The sequence below is a fragment of the Haemaphysalis longicornis genome, unplaced genomic scaffold (genome assembly GCF_048455015.1).
Source record: "Haemaphysalis longicornis isolate Haplotype H1 unplaced genomic scaffold, Haemaphysalis longicornis Haplotype H1 scaffold_6, whole genome shotgun sequence".
NCBI classification, from domain to species: Eukaryota; Metazoa; Arthropoda; class Arachnida; order Ixodida; family Ixodidae; genus Haemaphysalis; species Haemaphysalis longicornis.
Window position 1 is genome coordinate 139,864,496 of NW_027526407.1, and position 20,180 is coordinate 139,884,675.

The following is a 20,180-nucleotide window of genomic DNA, read 5'->3' on the forward strand; positions in this document are numbered from 1 at the left end:
AGTGTCAAGGTGCCATTCCGGTTTTCAGGTTGTCTGAACTTTGTTGATAAGAAAATAGTTCTTTGCAGAAGAACGAACGAAGCCTATCCGTCACGTTGCACTGCAGACCGCCGACCTGAATATCCGGTGACCGGTTTCGCTCAGGGATCGGGCACAGCTGTTGCAGAGCGCAGGGAAAAGCAAAATGGAATTCCGAATTGCACTTGCGCGGCGAACCGGAGATACCCTGACAGCAGTGCGTATGCTAGCATAGCATTCGAAAAAGCCGCAGGTGACCAGTCATTCACGGTAAGTGCTCTACGCTCTTTTAGTAATTTTCTATTGGAAACGAAACAAATGGATCATTACGGGGTTAAGAGCATTTCGCTTATGTCAAACGTCATGGGTTGAAATTGTAACGAGGAATTATGTAATAACAACAATTTATTCTATTCCGTAAATTTCACCATGAAATTGAAGTGCTAGGGAACAGTTTCTGTGAAAGGAAATAACGGTACGTCTGTACAGCCTAAATAACCTTGAAAAGCGCCCGCTTAGTTTGTTAAATAAGTGCGGGTATATTTATTATGACGTCCCAAAAGTGGGCGTAATAACTTTGCTGTTTATTATTTATAACCTTAAATTTTCCGTCAGTCCGCTGCAGCACGGAGGTATTAAGCGTATTTTACGCGTCGGTATTGTTAGAAAACTGTTTGACACAGATACCTATTTAATCAGAGACGCTTGTTCTAATGATTGAGGAATTAATATGAAGGTTACGGGGAAGGTGTGGCATTTTTTGAGTGCGAATCAAAGAACTTTACCTTTTTGATTCCTCCTTTTGTTCGCTAGTGCGACTCACAGTCATAGTTGCAGTCATGCAGTAGCTTGATTCCATCCCTGCAGGAAATGGCGGATGACAAAAACCTTTACGCATGAACGCCACGCTGCACTATGTATGGCAATGCAGTCGTAGTTCTCGCTGCCTCACCGCCAAGCGATGTAACAGGCGGGCTAAATTGCTCTACGAATGTCACTATTGCGGTTCGGATAAAAGGCAACAGTGTGGTCTTCTGCATTTGTGGACAAATGGCCACTGACTGTGCGCCGATAAAAATCGTTTTGGCCGCTCTATGACCCATTAAGCAGCGCAGTCTACCCCTGCGTGTTTCGATCGATAATCATGTTGGCGGCTCTCAAGCATGCTTGTAAAATCAAATCGTGCGTAAGCGTCCCTTACAACTTTTCTGGCATGCATTTCAAAACACGCATGAGAATACATCGATATATTATTAACACTGTGTCAGTAGCCCAGTGCCGGATGGGTACAAAAAAGCGGCTTCAAAGAGACAACCAAAACATGAAATGACCAAATATCATATTTTAGCAGTACAGTACATTTAAAAAATACTGCAGTGCACCAAGAATATTCATTTGTTTCTGAGGAATTAAATACAGATGTTTCTGAAGCCCTACCATTTGAAAGAAATTCTCATTTTTTCAGTTCAGCTGGTAGATGAAAAACCTACCCGCTTCTCTTCGCGTTCAGTTACATGACGCGAAAATGTAATGGAATTGATGCCACTCCGGCTACGCTACGCAGCTGCCTCAGCCACTACACCTCAGGTAGCCATCGCTCTCGCGCTGCACTCTTCATAGCTTCCTTGGTCAGCTCCCTCCCGCCTAGCAGCAGAAGCCACCTGTACAACGGCGGAAGATGCCGCTAGAGCCGACGGGCTCATGGTAGCTATCCAACGAGGAGGGACAAACGACTTCCTCCCTCGCTCCCTATGTCTCTACCAATATGGGCACAAATAAACCTCTCCCTCTTTCACTTTGTTCCTTGTAATTTATATAGGTGGTGTTGATCATTATGTTTCTCTCTGCCTCCGTCCTCGCAACCCTCTCACTCTTATATCTGCTTCCTCTAAACCCTCCATCTCCCCCATCGTCTCTTCTCCATGTTTTCTCTTTTCTGCGTCATTCTGCTTCCTTCCTTGTCGTTTTCCAATTAGCCTGCACATAAGCAAAAATACTATATCGGTATTTTTTGGGTGCCTCCTCATAGTGGCCATCCGGTAAAGAACTTGCGTAGCAGCTTCACTGCAACGCTGCTCCTTCCAACCACCGGCAGCGTTAAAAGGGTCCTCCAGAAAAATCGCAAGTTTCGTTGATTCGAAAGATTGCCTCGTTGGAATCATATTGAAACAACCTTTAACGCACGCTTCGCACACATGCGCTATATAATTAGAAAAAATGGCAATGCACATGCGACCTATTAGCTCATTTCCCGCAAAATAATTATGTCGTCATAGGTGCCCAGAATTGCGATTGGCGGAGGCCGTCAAAAACAAACGCAAATTATGCATGGCCTATGGAGTTGCTAAACTAGCTATTTGCGCTTAAATGTAATGCATATTCATTTTACAGAAATAACAATGGTGCGGTAAACCATGCAAGTTACGAAAATACGCGTTAGATAGACGTACCGATGCGCACTGATGTTCGTACTAGGCGGACTATGTTAGTTTTAGCGGCACAGCAGTTCTCCGATTTGGAGTTTTCTTTCACGATGCTGCCAGATTGCCGTAAGCGACGTTGTTTTACATGACCCTGTTTGTCAAGGATACCCCATGTTTCACAAAGCGCTTTCTTTCTACAGTTAGAAAAACAAGCAAGGTGAAAATACGCTCCGAAACAAAGCAACGGTGGACCACGGTCAGTGGATGAGTTGGGTAGCTCCCTCTGTGAGGACTGACGGCAAGCAAGGCTGCAGAGCCGAATGACGCAGTGGAAGTTCGTTGTAATACGTGCACTTAGGACTTCATTGCTGACGTCCGAAAACACGATTTGGCGGTAGAATCAACATTTTAACGTCAATTTTATAATTTCTCAGTGAATACGGGACCATTTGTTGTCGGTCAAAGACTGGGGACACCATAAAAGAGGAAATTTTCCGAATAACACAAAGTTTAATTTGGTCTGCAGGGCCCCTTTAAGGCAGCCCACCCTATAGATCTCACGTTATTAACAACCAGATTGGCCGGATACGCGAGCGTTGCCGCTCCGCAAAATTGAGAGGTGCGGCTTCCGCGAATTTTGTCCCCTGGATATCAGGGATATCTGAAACAACAGAATGATTCTTTAATCGGCGCAATCTAATTTCGTCATCGTATCTGACTTGGCCGCAGAATGGCACCAGTAGCCCCATTGAAGACAAGAATGTAGTTCGCAGTAATCATTCAGGCAACCGATCACACAATGTGCATATCACGCTCCTTAACAACACCCGCGACCCCTTACGTTGTATCCCTGTCAACACTTTCGCCAACTGTCATGACTGCAATGATGTTAACACGCTGGACGTACGGCCCGTTACGTGGTCTACTCCCGGCCTCATTTAAGTACGAGTTAAACACGGTCCGCATTGTCTTGATTCTTATATGCATTGGATCCAGCCGTGCTTTAGGCATTGCCAATCCCTATCTCCCTGTCGACTTGCGTCTTGAAATATTTCGTGTAGGGTAGTTTAGTTGCCTACCCACCAGCCACCGGTCCTTTTTTCGATGTAGTGTCGTTACTTTATAATAATATAAGTTTCTCCCCTTCTGTTGTTGCCCATATTTCACACTTTTAAATTTCCTATCTCGCATCCTTCCTCTACCCTGCCTTCATATCACCCTTCGCTTTCAAATTCTTCTCTCCCCATCCGCCCTGCCGCACCTTGTCCACACGTTCTTTTTCCTGCTTCTTTCGGTGTCTATCCCGCGCTTCTCGCCTAATCAATCCTGACCCGAATTGTCTCACCTAATGGGGAAGCTGTTAAAGTTGTTTTCTGTCCGTGGGGATCGTTAACACAAAATTCCCTTCGGCCAAGCGGAGAGAAAGAAAATTCTCAGCCAGAAAGTGTGAGGAAAACTGCCATGGAGGAGAGAAGCCCAGGAGCACGTGTTGGGAGTGCGCTCTTCAAGAGAAAAATGTGGTTGCGAAGGCCCCGAGAACCGAGCACACAGCCTTTTTGCGTAAATCCGGGAACCTAAACTTCCTGCCACTTAAGAGGCCCTAGGGGTACGGAGTAAGCAGCGGCGGTGATTGGGCAAGCAATTGGAAAGAGAAGAACGCGTCCCGTGTTCCGAATTGAACCTGGGTCCACCGCGTCATAAAACACGCTTCTATCGCATGGCACTATAATGGAAGTCGGGCGCACAGCATTTAATTCAGGTTCGGAGAGTGGGCGTTGGCTTTGGACTTTGGCTTGGTTCAGACACCCTTTGGCTTCGGAGTTCGCAATTTTCGGTTTTAAACTTGAGGAGGATGGATTGTGGACTTTCATTTAACTCAGTTTGCATGGAGAAAGCCTTGCTTCTTTTTACCATTTCTTAATAAGAACGGGTCAGCTCATATAGAATCCAAGTCAAAGGTAAAGCTGACCACCACCTCCGCTCTCTCCTCAGCCTTCCCATCTGAATTGCGGGGTGGCCAAACGTTTTCTTCAACAAAGCCTCTTCTGCTTTCACGTCCCTGTCATATTGTTACCTGTCGAGAGGAGGAAGGGCGTGAGGCATGAGTTAGACGAACGATGTATTTACAGTATTTACATGTCGGCCATCATTGAGCCCACGCTGGTTGCGGCAACCCTCAATTTCCTGGTCGTCGGAGGCTTGAACCACAGCGTCATGTTCTTTGCACACTTCTTCGTCTTGTCGTAAGATATCCCCATCGTCCAAGGAGACCGCGTCATTCGAGGCCTCAGTAAATGTACAGATGAGGGGAAATGCAAGATGGGAGCAGCTGAAAAAGTGAGAACTCCCTGCCGCCGCGGGCGGTTATCATGGTCTTGCTGAAGACTGGCCCCTGGACAGCGTTCCGTCTGCGCTGCAAGCAAACATTCAAAGCCGTTGACGACGCGACGGATATCTGGGCTGAAGAGCAACGTCTCGTCCGGTCCCATCACGGCTGTTCAATTTGCCTGGTCTCAGCAGCTCATAGGTTGGGAACACGGGCTGGGGAATGGTATGTCAATGGCTCACCGGGCCTGAGGCGGGCCGGAGCGATCATAGAGCCGACGCGCAATGTTCTGGAGCCGACGTGGGGCTACCATGGGAGGCCAGAATAGTGATGAACACCGTAACCTCCAAGAAAACATTATGTGGCGGCGGACGGAAGGACATAAACCATGAAATAGACTAACTACGTATTTACGGTATTTGCATGGCAGCCATAAGTGACCACGCGCCGGCTCCGCCTAACCTAAGCGTCTTCGGTATGACAGCATATGTTCCGAGGCGGACGTCTTGGTAATCTCGTTCGAATATGTTCGCAATTTAAGGCCACTGCGTGCCGTCACTGCTCCCTTTCCCTCTAATTTCTCTCCTGCACACCGCCAACGCGTACACATTTTTTCAAAGTGGTACTTTCTATATATAACAGATGGTGATGCAGTTACGCTTAAACGGGCTGCAGGAAAGCCACACTGCCAACTGAGTTTCCACAATGGCACATCAAGGTCGTAACGATGTTCCAAAGAAATACCTGCGCGTCAAGACAAACGCTTCCCGTCGTCATAACCGAACCAGTATCCTCCGCGCTTGGAATCCGACGTCTATCAGATTTTGCCATTCGCCAAAACGCACCGCAGGAGAGTCACCCTTACAAAACAGGTTTTCCACAAAAAGGCATCAATCACAACCCACACGTACCCAATTCAAGGTCTGTGCGAACAAAATACAATGCACTATATAAGTGGAAGACATATTCTTATTGTAAGAGAGTCCATTATGGTTATAAACGTTCAATCGTCGCATCTGGAGTCACAGCATTTTTCTTGAGTTAGTATCACGGGCATTGGCTTTGAAAGTTGGCTGAGTTGAAGAGGACTCAGGCTTACAGCTTTGGCGGTTTGGATTCTTGGTGTTGGGAGCGTGAATATTGGACTTCGTTTTGACTCGGTTTGCATGGCGAAAGCATGGTGTTTTAAGCATCTTTCTCTTAAGAATGGTTTTTCAATTTTTCGCCATGCTTTCGCTATGCAAACGAAGTCCAATATTCACGCTCCCAACACCAAGAATCCAAACCGCCAAAGCAGTAAGCCTAAGTCCTCTTCAACTCAGCCAAATTTCAAAGCCAATGCCCGTGATACTAACTCAAGAAAAATGCTGTAACTCCAGATGCGACGATTGAACGTTTATAGCTAATTGAAGGTCACCTGTCTAACCAAAAAGCTCGCCTCGCACAAACCCAAACGGGCCGGAAGGCACTTGCCCAATTAAAATTGATGCCAGTGGCGGACGCTGTCTCAACAAAGGAAATGCCGGAGAAATTGCGGAAGCACATCATAATCCATCCTCTACCGAAGAATATGCATCCCGTTCACCATCAGGGTAGGCGAGAAGCAAGAGCCAAAGCTCTGGACAAAAAGTATGGATCTCTGCCCACAGTGGTCTACACAGATGCAGCCGCATACCCCAAAAGACAAGCCAAAGTAGCGGTGGTAACAACGAAGACAGACCTCATCGTCGGAGCAACCCTGCTACGAGCCTCAACAAAAGAAGCGGAAGAACTAGCTGTAGCCTTAGCTCTTTCACAAACGAAGGCAACAGTCATAATTACTGACTCCCAAGAAGTATGCAGGAGTCTCACGTCGGGATGGGTAGCTCCAATGACATACCGCATATTGTCAAGCAAGCCACCAGACAGGGTAGTCGAAGTGGTGTGAGCGCCGGCCAATTCCTCCATGGAGGGCAATGATCAAGCCCACCTCAAGGCCCGAGGTTTCGTCGACCAGGCCGCGGAGGACTCAAAGGAACCTATGCCACTCACGACGTACCAGGAAATTACAGAGCACTACAGACTCGGTCGCAAAACACTTCCACTGCCCCACCCACAACTAACAAAGACACAAGAAACTACGCTCAGACTTGTGCAAACAAACACGTATCCCCACCCAACACTGATGCACCTTATGTTTCCAAATCAGCACGAAGCCCAATGCAAATTCTGTACGCAATCAGGAACACTTAGGCACATTATCCTTGAATGCACCCAGAACCCTGATTTGCCACCTCCACCCCTTCCCCGTTCCCCCGAGCAGTGGGAGACGCTGCTGTCCAGCTCCCTCTTTTGCGATCAGCTCCTGCTGGTTGAGACAGCGGTAGCATCAAGGACAGCACATGGATACCTGTAAGAAGGCTCCACTTCCACTAAGCTCTATCTGCCAAATAAAAAAAGTTTTCTCTCTCTCTCTCTTGATTTTTTTCTGCCCCTTGTCTCTCTTTTTTCCTTGACCTGGCGGTTCTACTTACTCACCCCGCGTTCTTCAATCAATCTATCATACCATCTTGGCTCGATCGTGATGTTCCTGATCGCCTAGTTCTAGTCCTCCTCCGATTGCCCAGTTTCATTAAAGTCGCCTCCCTGCTACCATTTCTCTCACCACAAACCATTACTTTCCTTCCAATCTACCACTCTTCCTACTATATTATTATTTATCTATATCTACTTCTTCAGGTCTATTTTACAATTTCCATTCCTCTTCTCGCCTTCTCAACCATTTGATAATTGATAAAGGTATCTCCTTTATACTGAGATTGTGACACGTGTGATCGCACGGAGGAAGCTACTTTCTTATCCTACTATTTAAATTTTGGGACTGCTTCTATCGTCTTCCTGAAATTTTTTTCCCCCGTTACAGGTTGAAGCCATCTAACATTATAATCCCCTCTGCGCCGTCCCTCCACCAGCATTTTAATCTTTGTTCCCTTACCTGTTCAGCATTGTAGTTTACTTTCTCTTTATTCCTTTTAAACCACAATGCTTCCCGAAACCAAATATTTTCCTCAGTGCATTTAAATGTATGCCATAAATTTAAAATGCATTGTGCGGAACCGTTTCCATGTTCTTTAAGCAAACCAAGTCATCAAGCTACTCTCTTTTGTTCTCCTCGACACGGCAAAATTTCCTCACGCTCACTCTCTCTTCTTGATTTCCTCTTTCCTAATTATATTCTCAACGCTGCGATTCTCTTCCTGCTAATCCTTTTCAGAACCTGTTTTTCCACTGCCAAGCCTCTATTTCCCTCATTATTGCTACAGCACTTTCATGTGCCGTCTTGCCCTCTCTAGCTCCCACAGATGTGAGAAGGCCGGCAAATTCCCAGTGGATCAGAAATAAAGTTGTGACCATTCTTACCAGCAACACTCTGGTGCGTTAACATTCGCCGCTTTATCGAGTGACCACGAGGCGAAATTTTTTGCATTTCTGTAGCGGAAGAAAGAATATTCTCTGCGAAAAGTTTCCCCGTGAATATTTGTAAAAACAATCATTGATAATCCCCCCTTGTGAAAGAGGTAACGCTCGGCAAGCAAAGATAGTTTCTGATTTTTAAACGCGGATGATCATTCGTGTTACCATCAACAGATTCCCTACAGCTTGTTCTTTGAGGTCTGCAAAAGTAGTATTTAAAATAGGTACCCGGGACAAACCCAAGTAATTTCATGTTCCTCGTAACTAGCCTTATTGCAGAAGGTTTATTTATTTCCTTTAGTTCGTTTTGGTTCAGCACACCAACATTCGAAGTCTCATTTTTACTAACTATGTAGCCGAAATATTAAACGTATTATAAATTTAGTCCGATGGTCGTTTAAAAAACAAACTTATTTGAACACTCAGGCCTTCAGGAAAGTTTTGCTTGGCTTAATGACGTTGCTTTAAAGGGCCAGATTTTTGTTGTGTTTTAAAATACATAAGGGTACTGAGGAATGGCCTAAATTTTTAAACAGAAAGTAGGAGACAAAAATCACTTACAGAAGCTCTTTTCCTGTCCAGAACACAACATCGCCGTCTTCAAAATATTGAATCCTCGGGGGATCCTATGGAAGACCAGGCAAGAAACTCGGCAATGGTGAGCTTTTGTTCCTTTAGAATATTCGCGTTTACGACATATACAAAACCATCTGGGTCTTGGTATGCACTTTGACTGCGTGCTGAGTCTGGACAAACAAACAAAAACAAGCAACCTTAGCGCAATTCTAATAAATCCAAATTTGACACGGAAGAAAAAAGGCCAAACGGCAAGTCCTCCCAACAGAACTTTATCATTACAAAGCACCTTCACCTACTTACTCCAAGAAAATGAGGTGCACCCTGTTTAGAAAGAAAGTGGCATAAACACAACGCCTCCCATTTAAAGCAGTATATCAGGGGTCTTCAACTTTTCTTCCCTACTAGATTGTGGGGAACAGGAAAAATGGAGCATCCTGTGGTTCACATTTGCCTTGCATGTGTTTTTGTCATCGTATTTTGCAATGTATTGTATTTTAACGCGCTATGTTTATCTGAACATGGTCTTCATATCCAGTTACTTCTTCTGTAAACGTAATACATTTTCGGGAAAAAGGCCCTAATCACGCCCCAACCTTTTTCCTTTCGTCTGCGGTAAAAATTCACTTTCACCCGCCAAATATAAAAAGGAAAACATCCTGTCGTCAGGGGCGAAATGTGTGAAACACAATATGCGGCAAATTGTAGTCCTTATCTAAAAATGAAGGGGAGATGTGGGAAATGCAGGTATAAGTAAAAAGGGGGCACAACTTTTCTAGCCCACTATAGGGATACACCCAGTCTGCCGGCCTGAGCCCTATGAATGCAGGAACAATGGCGTGAAGATATCGTGTGGGTTACAAACGCGCGGTACTGTGCATATATATTAATACTTTGGTGCACTGATGACTGTAGTAGTGATGCAGAAAATGGAATTACGCACTATTGTTCGAATGGAATTATAGTTTACCTCAAGTAACGTTGCAAAGAGCTGTAATAAACGACAGTTCAACAATAACAAGTCGCACACAACTTTCTATCTTGTTGAAGGGTTTCTCCATCTTCAGAAAATCGCGAATGTCATTCAAATATTTTATACAAATGTTTAGCACATAGGTCAGCATCAACTGGACCCCGGTTCATGATCCGGCGGCATATCGTCAATCATGCAGCTCATAAAGCTGCGCAGGAGTCGTTCTCTCATGCCCTTGCCCAGCAGGCCGCTCGGGTCCAGACCTCCCTGACCGTTCGATACAACCTAGGACCTTCTCATACCGCACCAGCCGCACACAGGTACGAACACCACACGAAACACGTGCAAACCACCCCTCACAACAAACCTAAAGCCTACTACGGTCATTCGAGAAAAATAGACGGCGTCAGGCGTTCGTAACAGAAAAAACAGACCACGGGGCGTTGGGCTTCCTCAACGTGAGGTTGAACAAAACGCCCGGCGCCGAGCGTCCGCTAATGAACCAAAGCAATAGACAGCTGGCTTCTTCAGGGCCGTGCCATAGCATGAGGCATTCAACAGTGCAAGCGTGAACTCAGCAGTTGTAAGAGGCGGTCGACCATGGCAATGCACCGCCCATCATGGGAGAGAGAAAATAATCAGCTACGTTCTCTATCGTCGGCTGGCCCATTACATAGCGGACGGAGCGAGAAGCTGCGCAATGCGCAGGAAGCAGGCAAAGCAATTAAAAAGCTTTCATGCAGATCACGAGCAAAGCGCCTAAATCGACAAGGTTCCATACAGGTCTACAAGGTCTGGCGGTTTCTCGCGAAAGTGGCGACTTTCGAGAGTCGTGAGGACAAATATTTCAGTGTGGTGACTTGGCTACTTTTTGGCTCCGCCGAGCTTTGGTGATTTCATATATTTCTGGGCCCTTCCGACGCCCCACTTTCTACATAAAGTTCTTCATATGTCCGATCAGTGCACTTCATTCGCCAAGACAAACTGAACAAACACTACGGAACAATTTTTCAGGCAGATGATGGCGATCTGACAAAGTCAAGGGCACTTGTTCACTCAAACACACCACCGTACAGCGCTACTTAGCGGAAGAAATAGAAATTTCCCTTGCTCTTTTTATATCTGGCACCTGATCTCGTACAAATGGCGTCAGAGCCTTCAAGCTTAAAGTGCAATGCTTGAGGGGTACAATAGCTTGTTATTTCATGGAGGGTGGTGGGAAGTCTGCATGACAATAAATATTAGGCACAGGGATGTAAGAAGGGAGAGAACGTGATGAAACATGGTGTGCAGCGAACGCACGTTTTAAGACCTCTTATTCTTTTAATGCTTTACCTAAACTTGCATATAATAGCTTTTTAATGGATAGTATTCAAACTCTGTCGCTTACTCACACCCGAGCAAAAAAATAACATTTGTTATCCTGTTTTCTACTTCTCCTAATCTCTGCATTTGCCCGCGAAGGCAATCAAAAAGTACTTACTCTTATCGCCTTCATAAAACTGGCAACATTTTTCGCTACTTTGTAAACATTCACGTTAAGGTGGTGATGTTTTTGGCGACTTTCCGGAATTTCCCGGCGAATTTTCCGTGCGACGACCTAGCAACCCTGGTTTCAAAGCACTGCTACAGGGTGAGGTGTAATCAAAGGGCCTCTTGCGTTCAATAGGGCATACATGGTTTCTTATTCCCAACCTATAGGAGTGTTTAGGAGTCTTGGATGTTTGACCAAGATGTTGCTATTTCGTTATCTCGCTAGAGCCCTTTAAAATTCTACTTCACCCACATGAATCTTAAAACGCTCATCTGGTTCAGAAACTGCTAAACTAATGTAGGCCAAACGATTATTCCCGCCAATTTTGCGAAAGCGCAATTTCATTTCCCTACACTGATATCGCCCCACTCAATTTGATCTCTTTTTATTGAAGAATACACCACCAACGTGATTTCACTCTTCCCCTAAACGTACTGTCGCAAGCGTCACACAATGATTGCCTACACCAGTGGATGAAGCATGCAGGGTTAAACAGGCCGAATGGAAAAGCAACCAATATCGCCTCTAGAGACGAAAGAACTCGGACTCTGCAAATCTGTTTATTCGTGGGATAATACGACTTGATTCCCTTTGTTCCCCAACATTTCCCACATGGCTTCTTACATTTCTTTTCTGAATGAAATATTGATTAACGTCTGAAGTTAGCACGTGAATAATTGTCAAGACGGGCGAAAAACAGGCACAGTCATTATACCGTGTCCCAAGCATTGGGTCCCAAGTCGTCCCTGCTGGCGATTCAGGTGCACATTTCACGTCTTTAGGAAACTATTGCTCGTTTGTGTTTGGCATGGTAGTTTTATTATTTACAATCAGCTCAGAAATTATTGACATTGGTCAGCGCGCATATTTGGAGACAATAGCAGTTCTTTTGCCCCCTAGCGTGAATCGCCAGCGGTTGACGAATTCCAAAGAAAGCGAGAGTGCAACAAACGGGGCAGGGCGACAACTGAACGAAAAATTGCGAAAAATAGACATTGCACGTGTTTGTGCACTTCTTTTCCTGCCCCGTCTGTTCGTAGCCGCTTTTCTATAAATTATGTACCAATCAGCCCAACTTTCAACTCCGCTAATGGTAATGACCTTGGGCTCACCTCGGCGAGTGTGTCCTGACCGGCCTTGCCTATGTGATTACGCCAGTGCTCGCCGGCGGACCCACACATTGTCTAGCCCAGACAAACACAAAGCCACTTCCTTACCGTCTCATGCCAGCGTTGACGGAGTCACGGGTAAAGAACGTTAGAACGTGATAATTTTTTGTTTGAAGACCATCTAAATCGATGGTTTCTTGAATAGTCTGCTAAAAACGCAGTGATTTTAGAAGAGAACGGCGGTTATTTATTATTTAAATCATCAAATATTTTGGCCTTAGAAGGCCACGCCACCTCCTGCAGTGCCTTAAAAATCTTGGGTGGGGAAAGGTACAAGGAAAGAACTCTTCTTTAAGCTTTAAAGTTTTTATAAAACTTGTACGCAATTTGAAGTCCAGGTGCCTCTTAATGAGCTAGTGTTCTGCCCACCTTACTCACTGGGTAATCAACGTTGCAAGTTCGGAAGGATACGCATTGAATTGCGATACATAGCGACAACGCCCGCTACACCGGCTTCTGAGGCTGATATGCAAGAGTACTAATGTAAGGTCTAACTACCGTTTGGGTTTGGGCAAGTTGGTTTGTAATTAAACTGTGAAACAGCGCTTTAAGCGAGGACAGCGAGAGAAAAAGGCACAGACACGAGCGCTGACTATCAACTGAGCAGTATTTTATGGCTTGCGGAAATAGAAAAGAAAAACGCAATGACGTCATACCCGCGCGTGAAAAAGAACAAGAAACATAAACAAATGTATAAATTCAGGCCCATCTGCTATGCCATGATAACTGAAATTACATGTTCAAGTGCACAAGTCCTTTCTGATACAAGGCTACCGAAGGAGTGCTCACGCAATCTTCGCCACGCTGGGCTATCTCCCACGCCTCGTAGATTTCGCGTGCGTGTGTGTCTGGAAAACTCTTGAGCACCCTAGTGTCTTCCAAACGCGGGGAGCACTTACAGGCATTGCAGTGCGTTGCCAAGTTGCTTCCTGTGCCGGTTTTAAGGGAGTACGCATGCTCCCATAGGCGCTTGTTCAGGACACGCCCGGTACACGACGCTGTCGGGGCTAGCCACGAAGCGCTTCGCGTGCCTTGTGCACTTCACCTTTAAGCGCCAAGGCGAGTTCACCTTTGCACACAAACTTCCAAGTTTGTTCGGGGCCGAGAACACGGTCCGGTCCGCACACCTGCTTTCTCAGCGACCTTTTTGATCCGGTGGGATACATTGTGGATGTATGGTATGACGCTTAGGGGCTTTTTAGCTTGTCTTCTTGGATCTCGTGAGTCGAGCAGACTTTCTTCAGGAGTGTTTCAGCAATTCCAAGGACCAAGGCCTCTGGGGAGCCTGCCGACCGCAACTGCTCCACTTGCGTGTCGCGGCTGAACTCCATTCCGTGAGCACACGACCGAAGCACAGCGTTCAACAGTGCGGTGTGGGTGATTCCACGCTTCGTAAGCTTGGAATGGGCTGAGGAATACGGCAGAATCCCTTTTTTGCTTCTAGGGGCTTACCTCCAGCACATGTGACGAACTTGGAACGACCGCAGTAGGCCAAGAAAACGCGTAGAGCCTTCTTCGGAAACCTCCTTGGTGAGCTCCAGGGAATTGAGCGCGGACACAAACACACTAAAAGTTCATCCACGCGTTCGGACGTAGTATCCGGCGTAGCCTCAAAAGGACAAGAAAATCGTCTCAAAAGGACAAGAAAAAAAAAGAAGACTTGCACCACACCCAAGTCACGTAGAGATGCCGGAAGTGTCCTGTCAAACGCGGTGAGGAGGTCATCACTGATGACCAGTGCCAAAGAGGAGCCAATGAAGACGCCGGTCTTTTGCAGGTACACTTGATCATTGTAGGCCACGAACGTGGAGTCGAGGTAGAACACCAAGGTGTCCAGGAACTTGTACACGCTGATGCCGCACTCAGTGTGGAACTTTACATTGCCGAAATTGTCTACGGCGTCAGTGACAGCCTCGAGCAGCCGATCACGAGGCATGCTCTAGTGTAGGTCCTTGATGTCTATCGAAAACGCACTCAATTAATCTGAAGGCTGCGCCTCCAGAACGTGGAAACAACTTCCGAGCTACGCACGAGAAACGGGTCATTGATGGTCAGCTTGGAAAGGGACACCTGCAGGAACCGACCCACGTGACGTTGCCATGTGTCTTTCTTAGAAACGATTCCCGAAAAAAAAACCGGCACAGGAAGCAACTTGGCAACGCGCTGCAAGGCCTGTAAGTGCTTCCCGCGTTTGGAAGACACTAAGGTGCTCAAGAGGTTTCGTGACACACGCGCACGCGAAATTTACGAGGCGTTGGAGATAGCCAAGCGTGGCGAAGATAGCGTGTGCCCCCCTTTCGTTGCTTTGTATAAGAAATACCTTGTGTACTTGAACACGTAATTTGAGTTATCATGAGCATAGCTGATGCGCCTGAAATTTGTACATTTGTTTGTGTGTCTTTTTCTTTTTCACGAAGGGGTGTGACGACATTGTATGTTTTTTTATATTTCCGCAAGCAATAAAATATCGCTCAGTTGATAGTCAGCACTCGTGTCTGTGTCTTGTTCTCTGGCTGCCCTTATTTTAAGCGCTGTTTCACAGTTTAATGAAAGGGCCCCCGCGAGCTGTTGAACCACTTAATGTTGATTACTACCGTTGGGGCTAAGCCATTGTTATCGCTCGCTCAACATGTTACGTAGCCTCCACCATCCGTGCCATCACCAGGTGGGCCACCACCACTAGCTTTCTTGGTCACAGGGGCAACTCAATACAAAAAAAACATCGCATTCTCAGATGTGGCGTCTCTGCTCCTATAATATGGATTGAACGGCGAACAACAGGTGTTAACAGTGTTGTCACCCGAAGCTTCCCAAATTAGGTGCCACAAAATTTAAGGTGTAGCTTCTTTAGTACCAGTTTTCTGCAAGCTACATGACAACAAGTCATCAGCTAGCATTTCCGGCGTCGGTTTTAGCCGAACAATTAGGAGAATCTCCGACAACAGTTATGTTCGCCATGCCAAAACAAAGTTTCTTCAACTACATTTCTTTACCACAGCACTCGCAAAAGCTTTGACGCGGTGGCAGTGGTTGTGTTTCGGCGGCACTGCACAAGCTTTTGCATCGCAAGACTAATCTACACCGTTGAGTCCACCATCCCGCATCTAGTTCATTATCTATATGAGTCAGGTGCATATTTGAAGGCTGAATCCCAAGCGCAAGACGACTGGTGTACGGAATTTTATCAGCATTGGTTTTACATATATATTTTGGCGTTCCTTACGCCTTCAATGGGCCACTGCTGAGTTCGAAGTTTGATCAGAGACCTGACTCCCTACCTGACTCCTTACCTGAGTTTAACCTAAGACACCACTCCGCCCACTTGGGTAAACAACATGAGGTCACTGACCTTAGAGGTCTTATCCACCTTCCAGTAGTTCTGCTTCGTTACACAAAGCGCTAGCCCGTATACTCCACCCAGCAGACGATAGGGGAGCCTGGGCCAAAACGGGCCATCTGGAAATGGGACAAGTTACTGTCAGCTCAAAACACCACCCAAGTCTCATAACACTTTCCTCAACCCTGTTGAAAATTTTGGGGAACGTCATGAGCTGATAGTCGCTCGATGCAGCTTAGCCTGATACCGAACTTCGCTGAACAATTACCCCGGTGCGTTTGAAGCCGGCTACACCGGGCAGCGCACGGAAATCTCCTTCCAGTTTCAACGACAACACCCTCGTTCTACTGTCACTGAAGGTGCTATACAGAAACTCCCCAGCCCTTAATTAGAGTAGTAAAAAACACAATTGACATGTAGAATCATTAAGAAGCACATTTCTCCTTTCCGATACGACTGGTTCATCGTCGTGTATCCGGCCCACCATTCATAACGTTTAGCTGCCGAAGTTGCTTCCAAAGCCATCGTAGAGTTTACTCGTCCTCGACTGGACAGCTTACCCAGTTTTTCATAACTTTAGTAGGCAAAACAACAAAAAGGTTCATCTACCATACAACGCTCGCGAAACTTTTAACAGAGACGCGGTCGCTACTGCCGGTCATGACAAAGAAAAATGTTCCTGGTTACGGCTCACCAAGCAAGAGCGGCATAGAGTGATTATCAGGCTTTCGTCACTGGCACGCCGGGCGCGGGATATTTTAAACATAAACAGTTGTGTTTGGGGCACTATACAACACCCTTCTACGGTAGATTAACGCGCAATTGGCTGTCGGGTCAGGAGTAGTGTGGCAACGCCATGCGCACATGTCCTGGCTGCTTTGGCTACAATAATGGTAGCGTTAATCAAAGCTCCGAGACAGAGTTCACGGCCATCACTCGTAACTGTAGAGATAAGTCGCCGTGCTCTTTGGTAAGCGGTTTCCATAGCGACAATAGGAAAACAAAGCGGCATGGATAAGCAGTACTCGCAATGCCAGGTATATTTTGCTGTAGAAGAAAATGATGCACCTGGCGTCGAACCTGTAGACACCAAACATTTATTCAGGGCTCACAACCTCTGCATGCCTCGGGTATTAAGACGAGACACTCGTCTACGGGCTCATTTTACCCTGCGGACGTAGTATAACCCATCCTTGGGCTTTTATTTTGTTTCGTACCACCTGCAACGACTATGCTTTTAAACGCGTAAATTATCACCCGTTCGCTTAATGCTAAAAAGCAGTATATTTCCATCCCAGTAGTAATCTGTGCGCATATTATAATGAATTCATGGGGAGTCAAGTTGTTGTTTATCTTCTCAAGCGGGAGTTTTTTGGGTTAAAATAATTATTGCTCCCCGTTGCTGTTTAGTATTGCTGAATAGTTCCGAGCTGACGGTTGTGACCTGATCTATGATTCCGTGATTAGCCAAAGGACAACGCTCTGAAGAATTGCAGTGTCAGCAGAAATTCAATTGAAAATAGTGGTACGTTGAGGGCGTCACTCGTTTCTGGCTGAACATTGGTAGATGAATTCAGAACTATGTAATAGATATCCAGGCGTACTTGTAGAGGACAGCATATAAAGCCATACACGAAGTTCGATAAGGCATTCTCGATTACACCATTCACCTATATTGGAGTACTATAGGGAGAAACCCAACGCCGCAATAATCATTAAAGATATTAGCGGAAAGTTAAACCCATAGTCGTAAATATTATGCAATCTTGTTTGTTGGCTGTGCACCACTAGCTAACGTTTAATCGTTTAATAACTCCAGAGTGTACTATAACCCGTTAGGCACTCACAGGAAATTTTCCTTTTCTATGTCCAGGACTCAAACTTCGACGAAGCCTATCAGGACATCAACGGTTTGCGACTGTGCAAAGCTTTCGAGAAAGGAAAGGTGCAGTCCGCACTTTCCTACCGTCCCGTCCATGACGACGTATTTATTGTGTCCTACCCAAAGTGTGGAACCACGTGGATGCAGAATATCCTTCATGGAATGTTCACCCGCGGGCAGGAGGGAATTCCCAACATGAGTGAGCGGCGAGCCAAGATGCCCTTTCTGGAGCTGATGGGAGCTGAAGCTGTCAAAGAAATGATACGTCCAGGAGCCATAAAGACGCATCTCCCCTTCGACATGATTCCCTACTCCGAGAATGCAAAGTACATTTACATCACCAGAAACCCTTACGATTGCTGCGTTTCGTTTTACCACCACACAAAGAAGTTACCATTCTACTCATTCCAAAACGGAACGTTCGACCAATTTTTTGACATGTTCATCGAAGGAAAAGTGGAATACGGTGATTATTTCTCGCATCTTCTTCGGTGGTATGAGCACCGCAATGACCTTAATGTGCTTTTCTTGACGTACGAGGACCTCAAAAGAGACATCCGAGCAATCATTCGTAAAACTGCAAACTTACTTGGAGAGCAAACTTATGGTGTTCCTTTCAGGGAGGATGCACAGCTTCTAGAGAAGGTGGTAGAGTTAAGCAGCATAGACAAATCAAAAAGCGTGAACGCCGAATGGAATAAGTGGATTGAAGAGTTTGTTGCCCCATCGTCTAGTCCGTCTGGGGCCATGAAATCAAAGCTTTTGTCTCAGGATGGCGCTCCCCTAGGCCAAGCTAGAGGGCAGCATGTCCGCAAGGGCATTGTTGGGGACTGGAAGAACCATTTCACTCAAGGGCAAGTATCTCGAATGAAAAATTACATTGCGCTGAAGACGGCCGGAAGCGATATCATGAGCTTGTGGAAAGACACGGAGATCCTCTGATCCTCTCATCAGAGTACAAATATGATATTGTCCACAATTTTGTGAAATAAATGATGAAGTTCGAGCCATTTCGGGGCGTTTGGTGTGGCTATCAGTGCTGCAAATAAACATGGCTTCAAATAAATGAACGAACACCATAATTCATTCACTGAAAAACACCTGGAAACGTGAATGCTTCCAATTGCGTCGTCGGGCTTGTATATCCACTATAGAAATTTGACCTTACCAAATTACAATCTGATTACATAACACAAAACTTGAAATTGAGGTTGTATATTGCTGAAAACATTGAGATCAGTGAACATGCCCTGAATTACTCGTAAATTCTTCCTGTTAGTTTCAAAAAACCAATGTTAGAAATGCTTCTACAAACTAAACCGCGACCATCAAGTAGTCAAATATTGTACCACAGGTGGTGCCACACCCCGCAGCCGATTGTAATACAAAGTTGCATTGTGTCCAGCAAAGCAAGAGGTTAGGTTTTGCACTATTACAGCAAAGTTGTTCCCGTCTAGTACCGGTATTCATGCGCCGACTCAAGTGACTGGAAATGGCCGCGAGCAAAGTGGATTTACAGTGAGAGGGCACAACGAGATTTTAAAAAAGAAGGAGGGTTGAAGAATGAGGAAATGTCATGGCGCGAAACTAGAGTTACTCTATATAGCTCCCGGGAGATATATAGAGGAACTCTACGCGAACCTGAACAAGGCAGCAGCGAGAGGGTGCCATCGACACTTGTACATCTTAGTTACAGCAGCGGTGGAGGGAGACCAAACGACCAAACCCTCAGGCAACGAAGTTCACCATTGTTATCAATTGTCATGTTACGTGGCAGGAGGAAATTGTAGCGCTGCGACGCCTAAGGGGCACATTCAAGTCATTTTTTTCAATATGCAGAACGTCAAGCCTGGAATTTCAGACGGCAACATTGAATAAACTCTTTAACAACGCCAAGTAGAAGGCAGAGATTCATTTTTTAGCCTTTACAACACTTACAAAGCGCATAGCTGTCCTCGAACTTTTGTTTCCAGAATACGTAGAGCCCTAAACTGCTGCGCGGTGCAAGCCGAAACATTGTGAATGGTTTGATTCTTAGTTTTCTACCTGTCAGCATATGACCCTGTGTGTTACCATTCTCCTGACGGAATATGAAATGCGTCAAAGCTTCCGGTCAACGAAGAAATACACTATGCTGTTGGAAGCCACATTGCTTTTGCACGTCAGTGCCGGCCGAATGCTCCCGGTGCTATTCACAACTTTAGTTAAACATTGTGGTAGGTTCGTGTCTGCAGCTAAACCGGCCTGAAAAAGATTAAACCACCCGTTTTACGAAGGCTATGGGTAATATTGAACTAAGAGAGGATTTTCCCAGCAACTAGGGCCTTGACGTAGAAGCCACAACGGTGTCCTCTAGGTGACCAATGCAGAAACGTAAGCCTATAGCTTACCATTTAGCCGAGAAACTTTCTGTGCTACACGGTTGAAAGCTGACCACTGGACGGCGTGTGATTGAAAGAAAGTGCCCGGCCTGCACCAGCTGGGAAACG

At 45.9% G+C, this 20,180-nt stretch overlaps 1 protein-coding gene across 1 annotated transcript; it reads left to right on the top strand.

Annotated features, from left to right (window-relative positions):
• The first annotated feature begins 210 nt into the window (after window positions 1-210).
• LOC144141961 (sulfotransferase ssu-1-like) lies at window positions 211-18,693 on the top strand. The gene is made up of 3 exons (XM_077673396.1): window positions 211-288; window positions 8,803-8,878; window positions 17,683-18,693. Exons 2-3 carry the CDS (start codon window positions 8,849-8,851, stop codon window positions 18,631-18,633), a joined length of 981 nt encoding a protein of 326 aa, XP_077529522.1. The 5' UTR covers window positions 211-288; window positions 8,803-8,848; the 3' UTR covers window positions 18,634-18,693.
• Window positions 18,694-20,180: the final 1,487 nt, after the last annotated feature.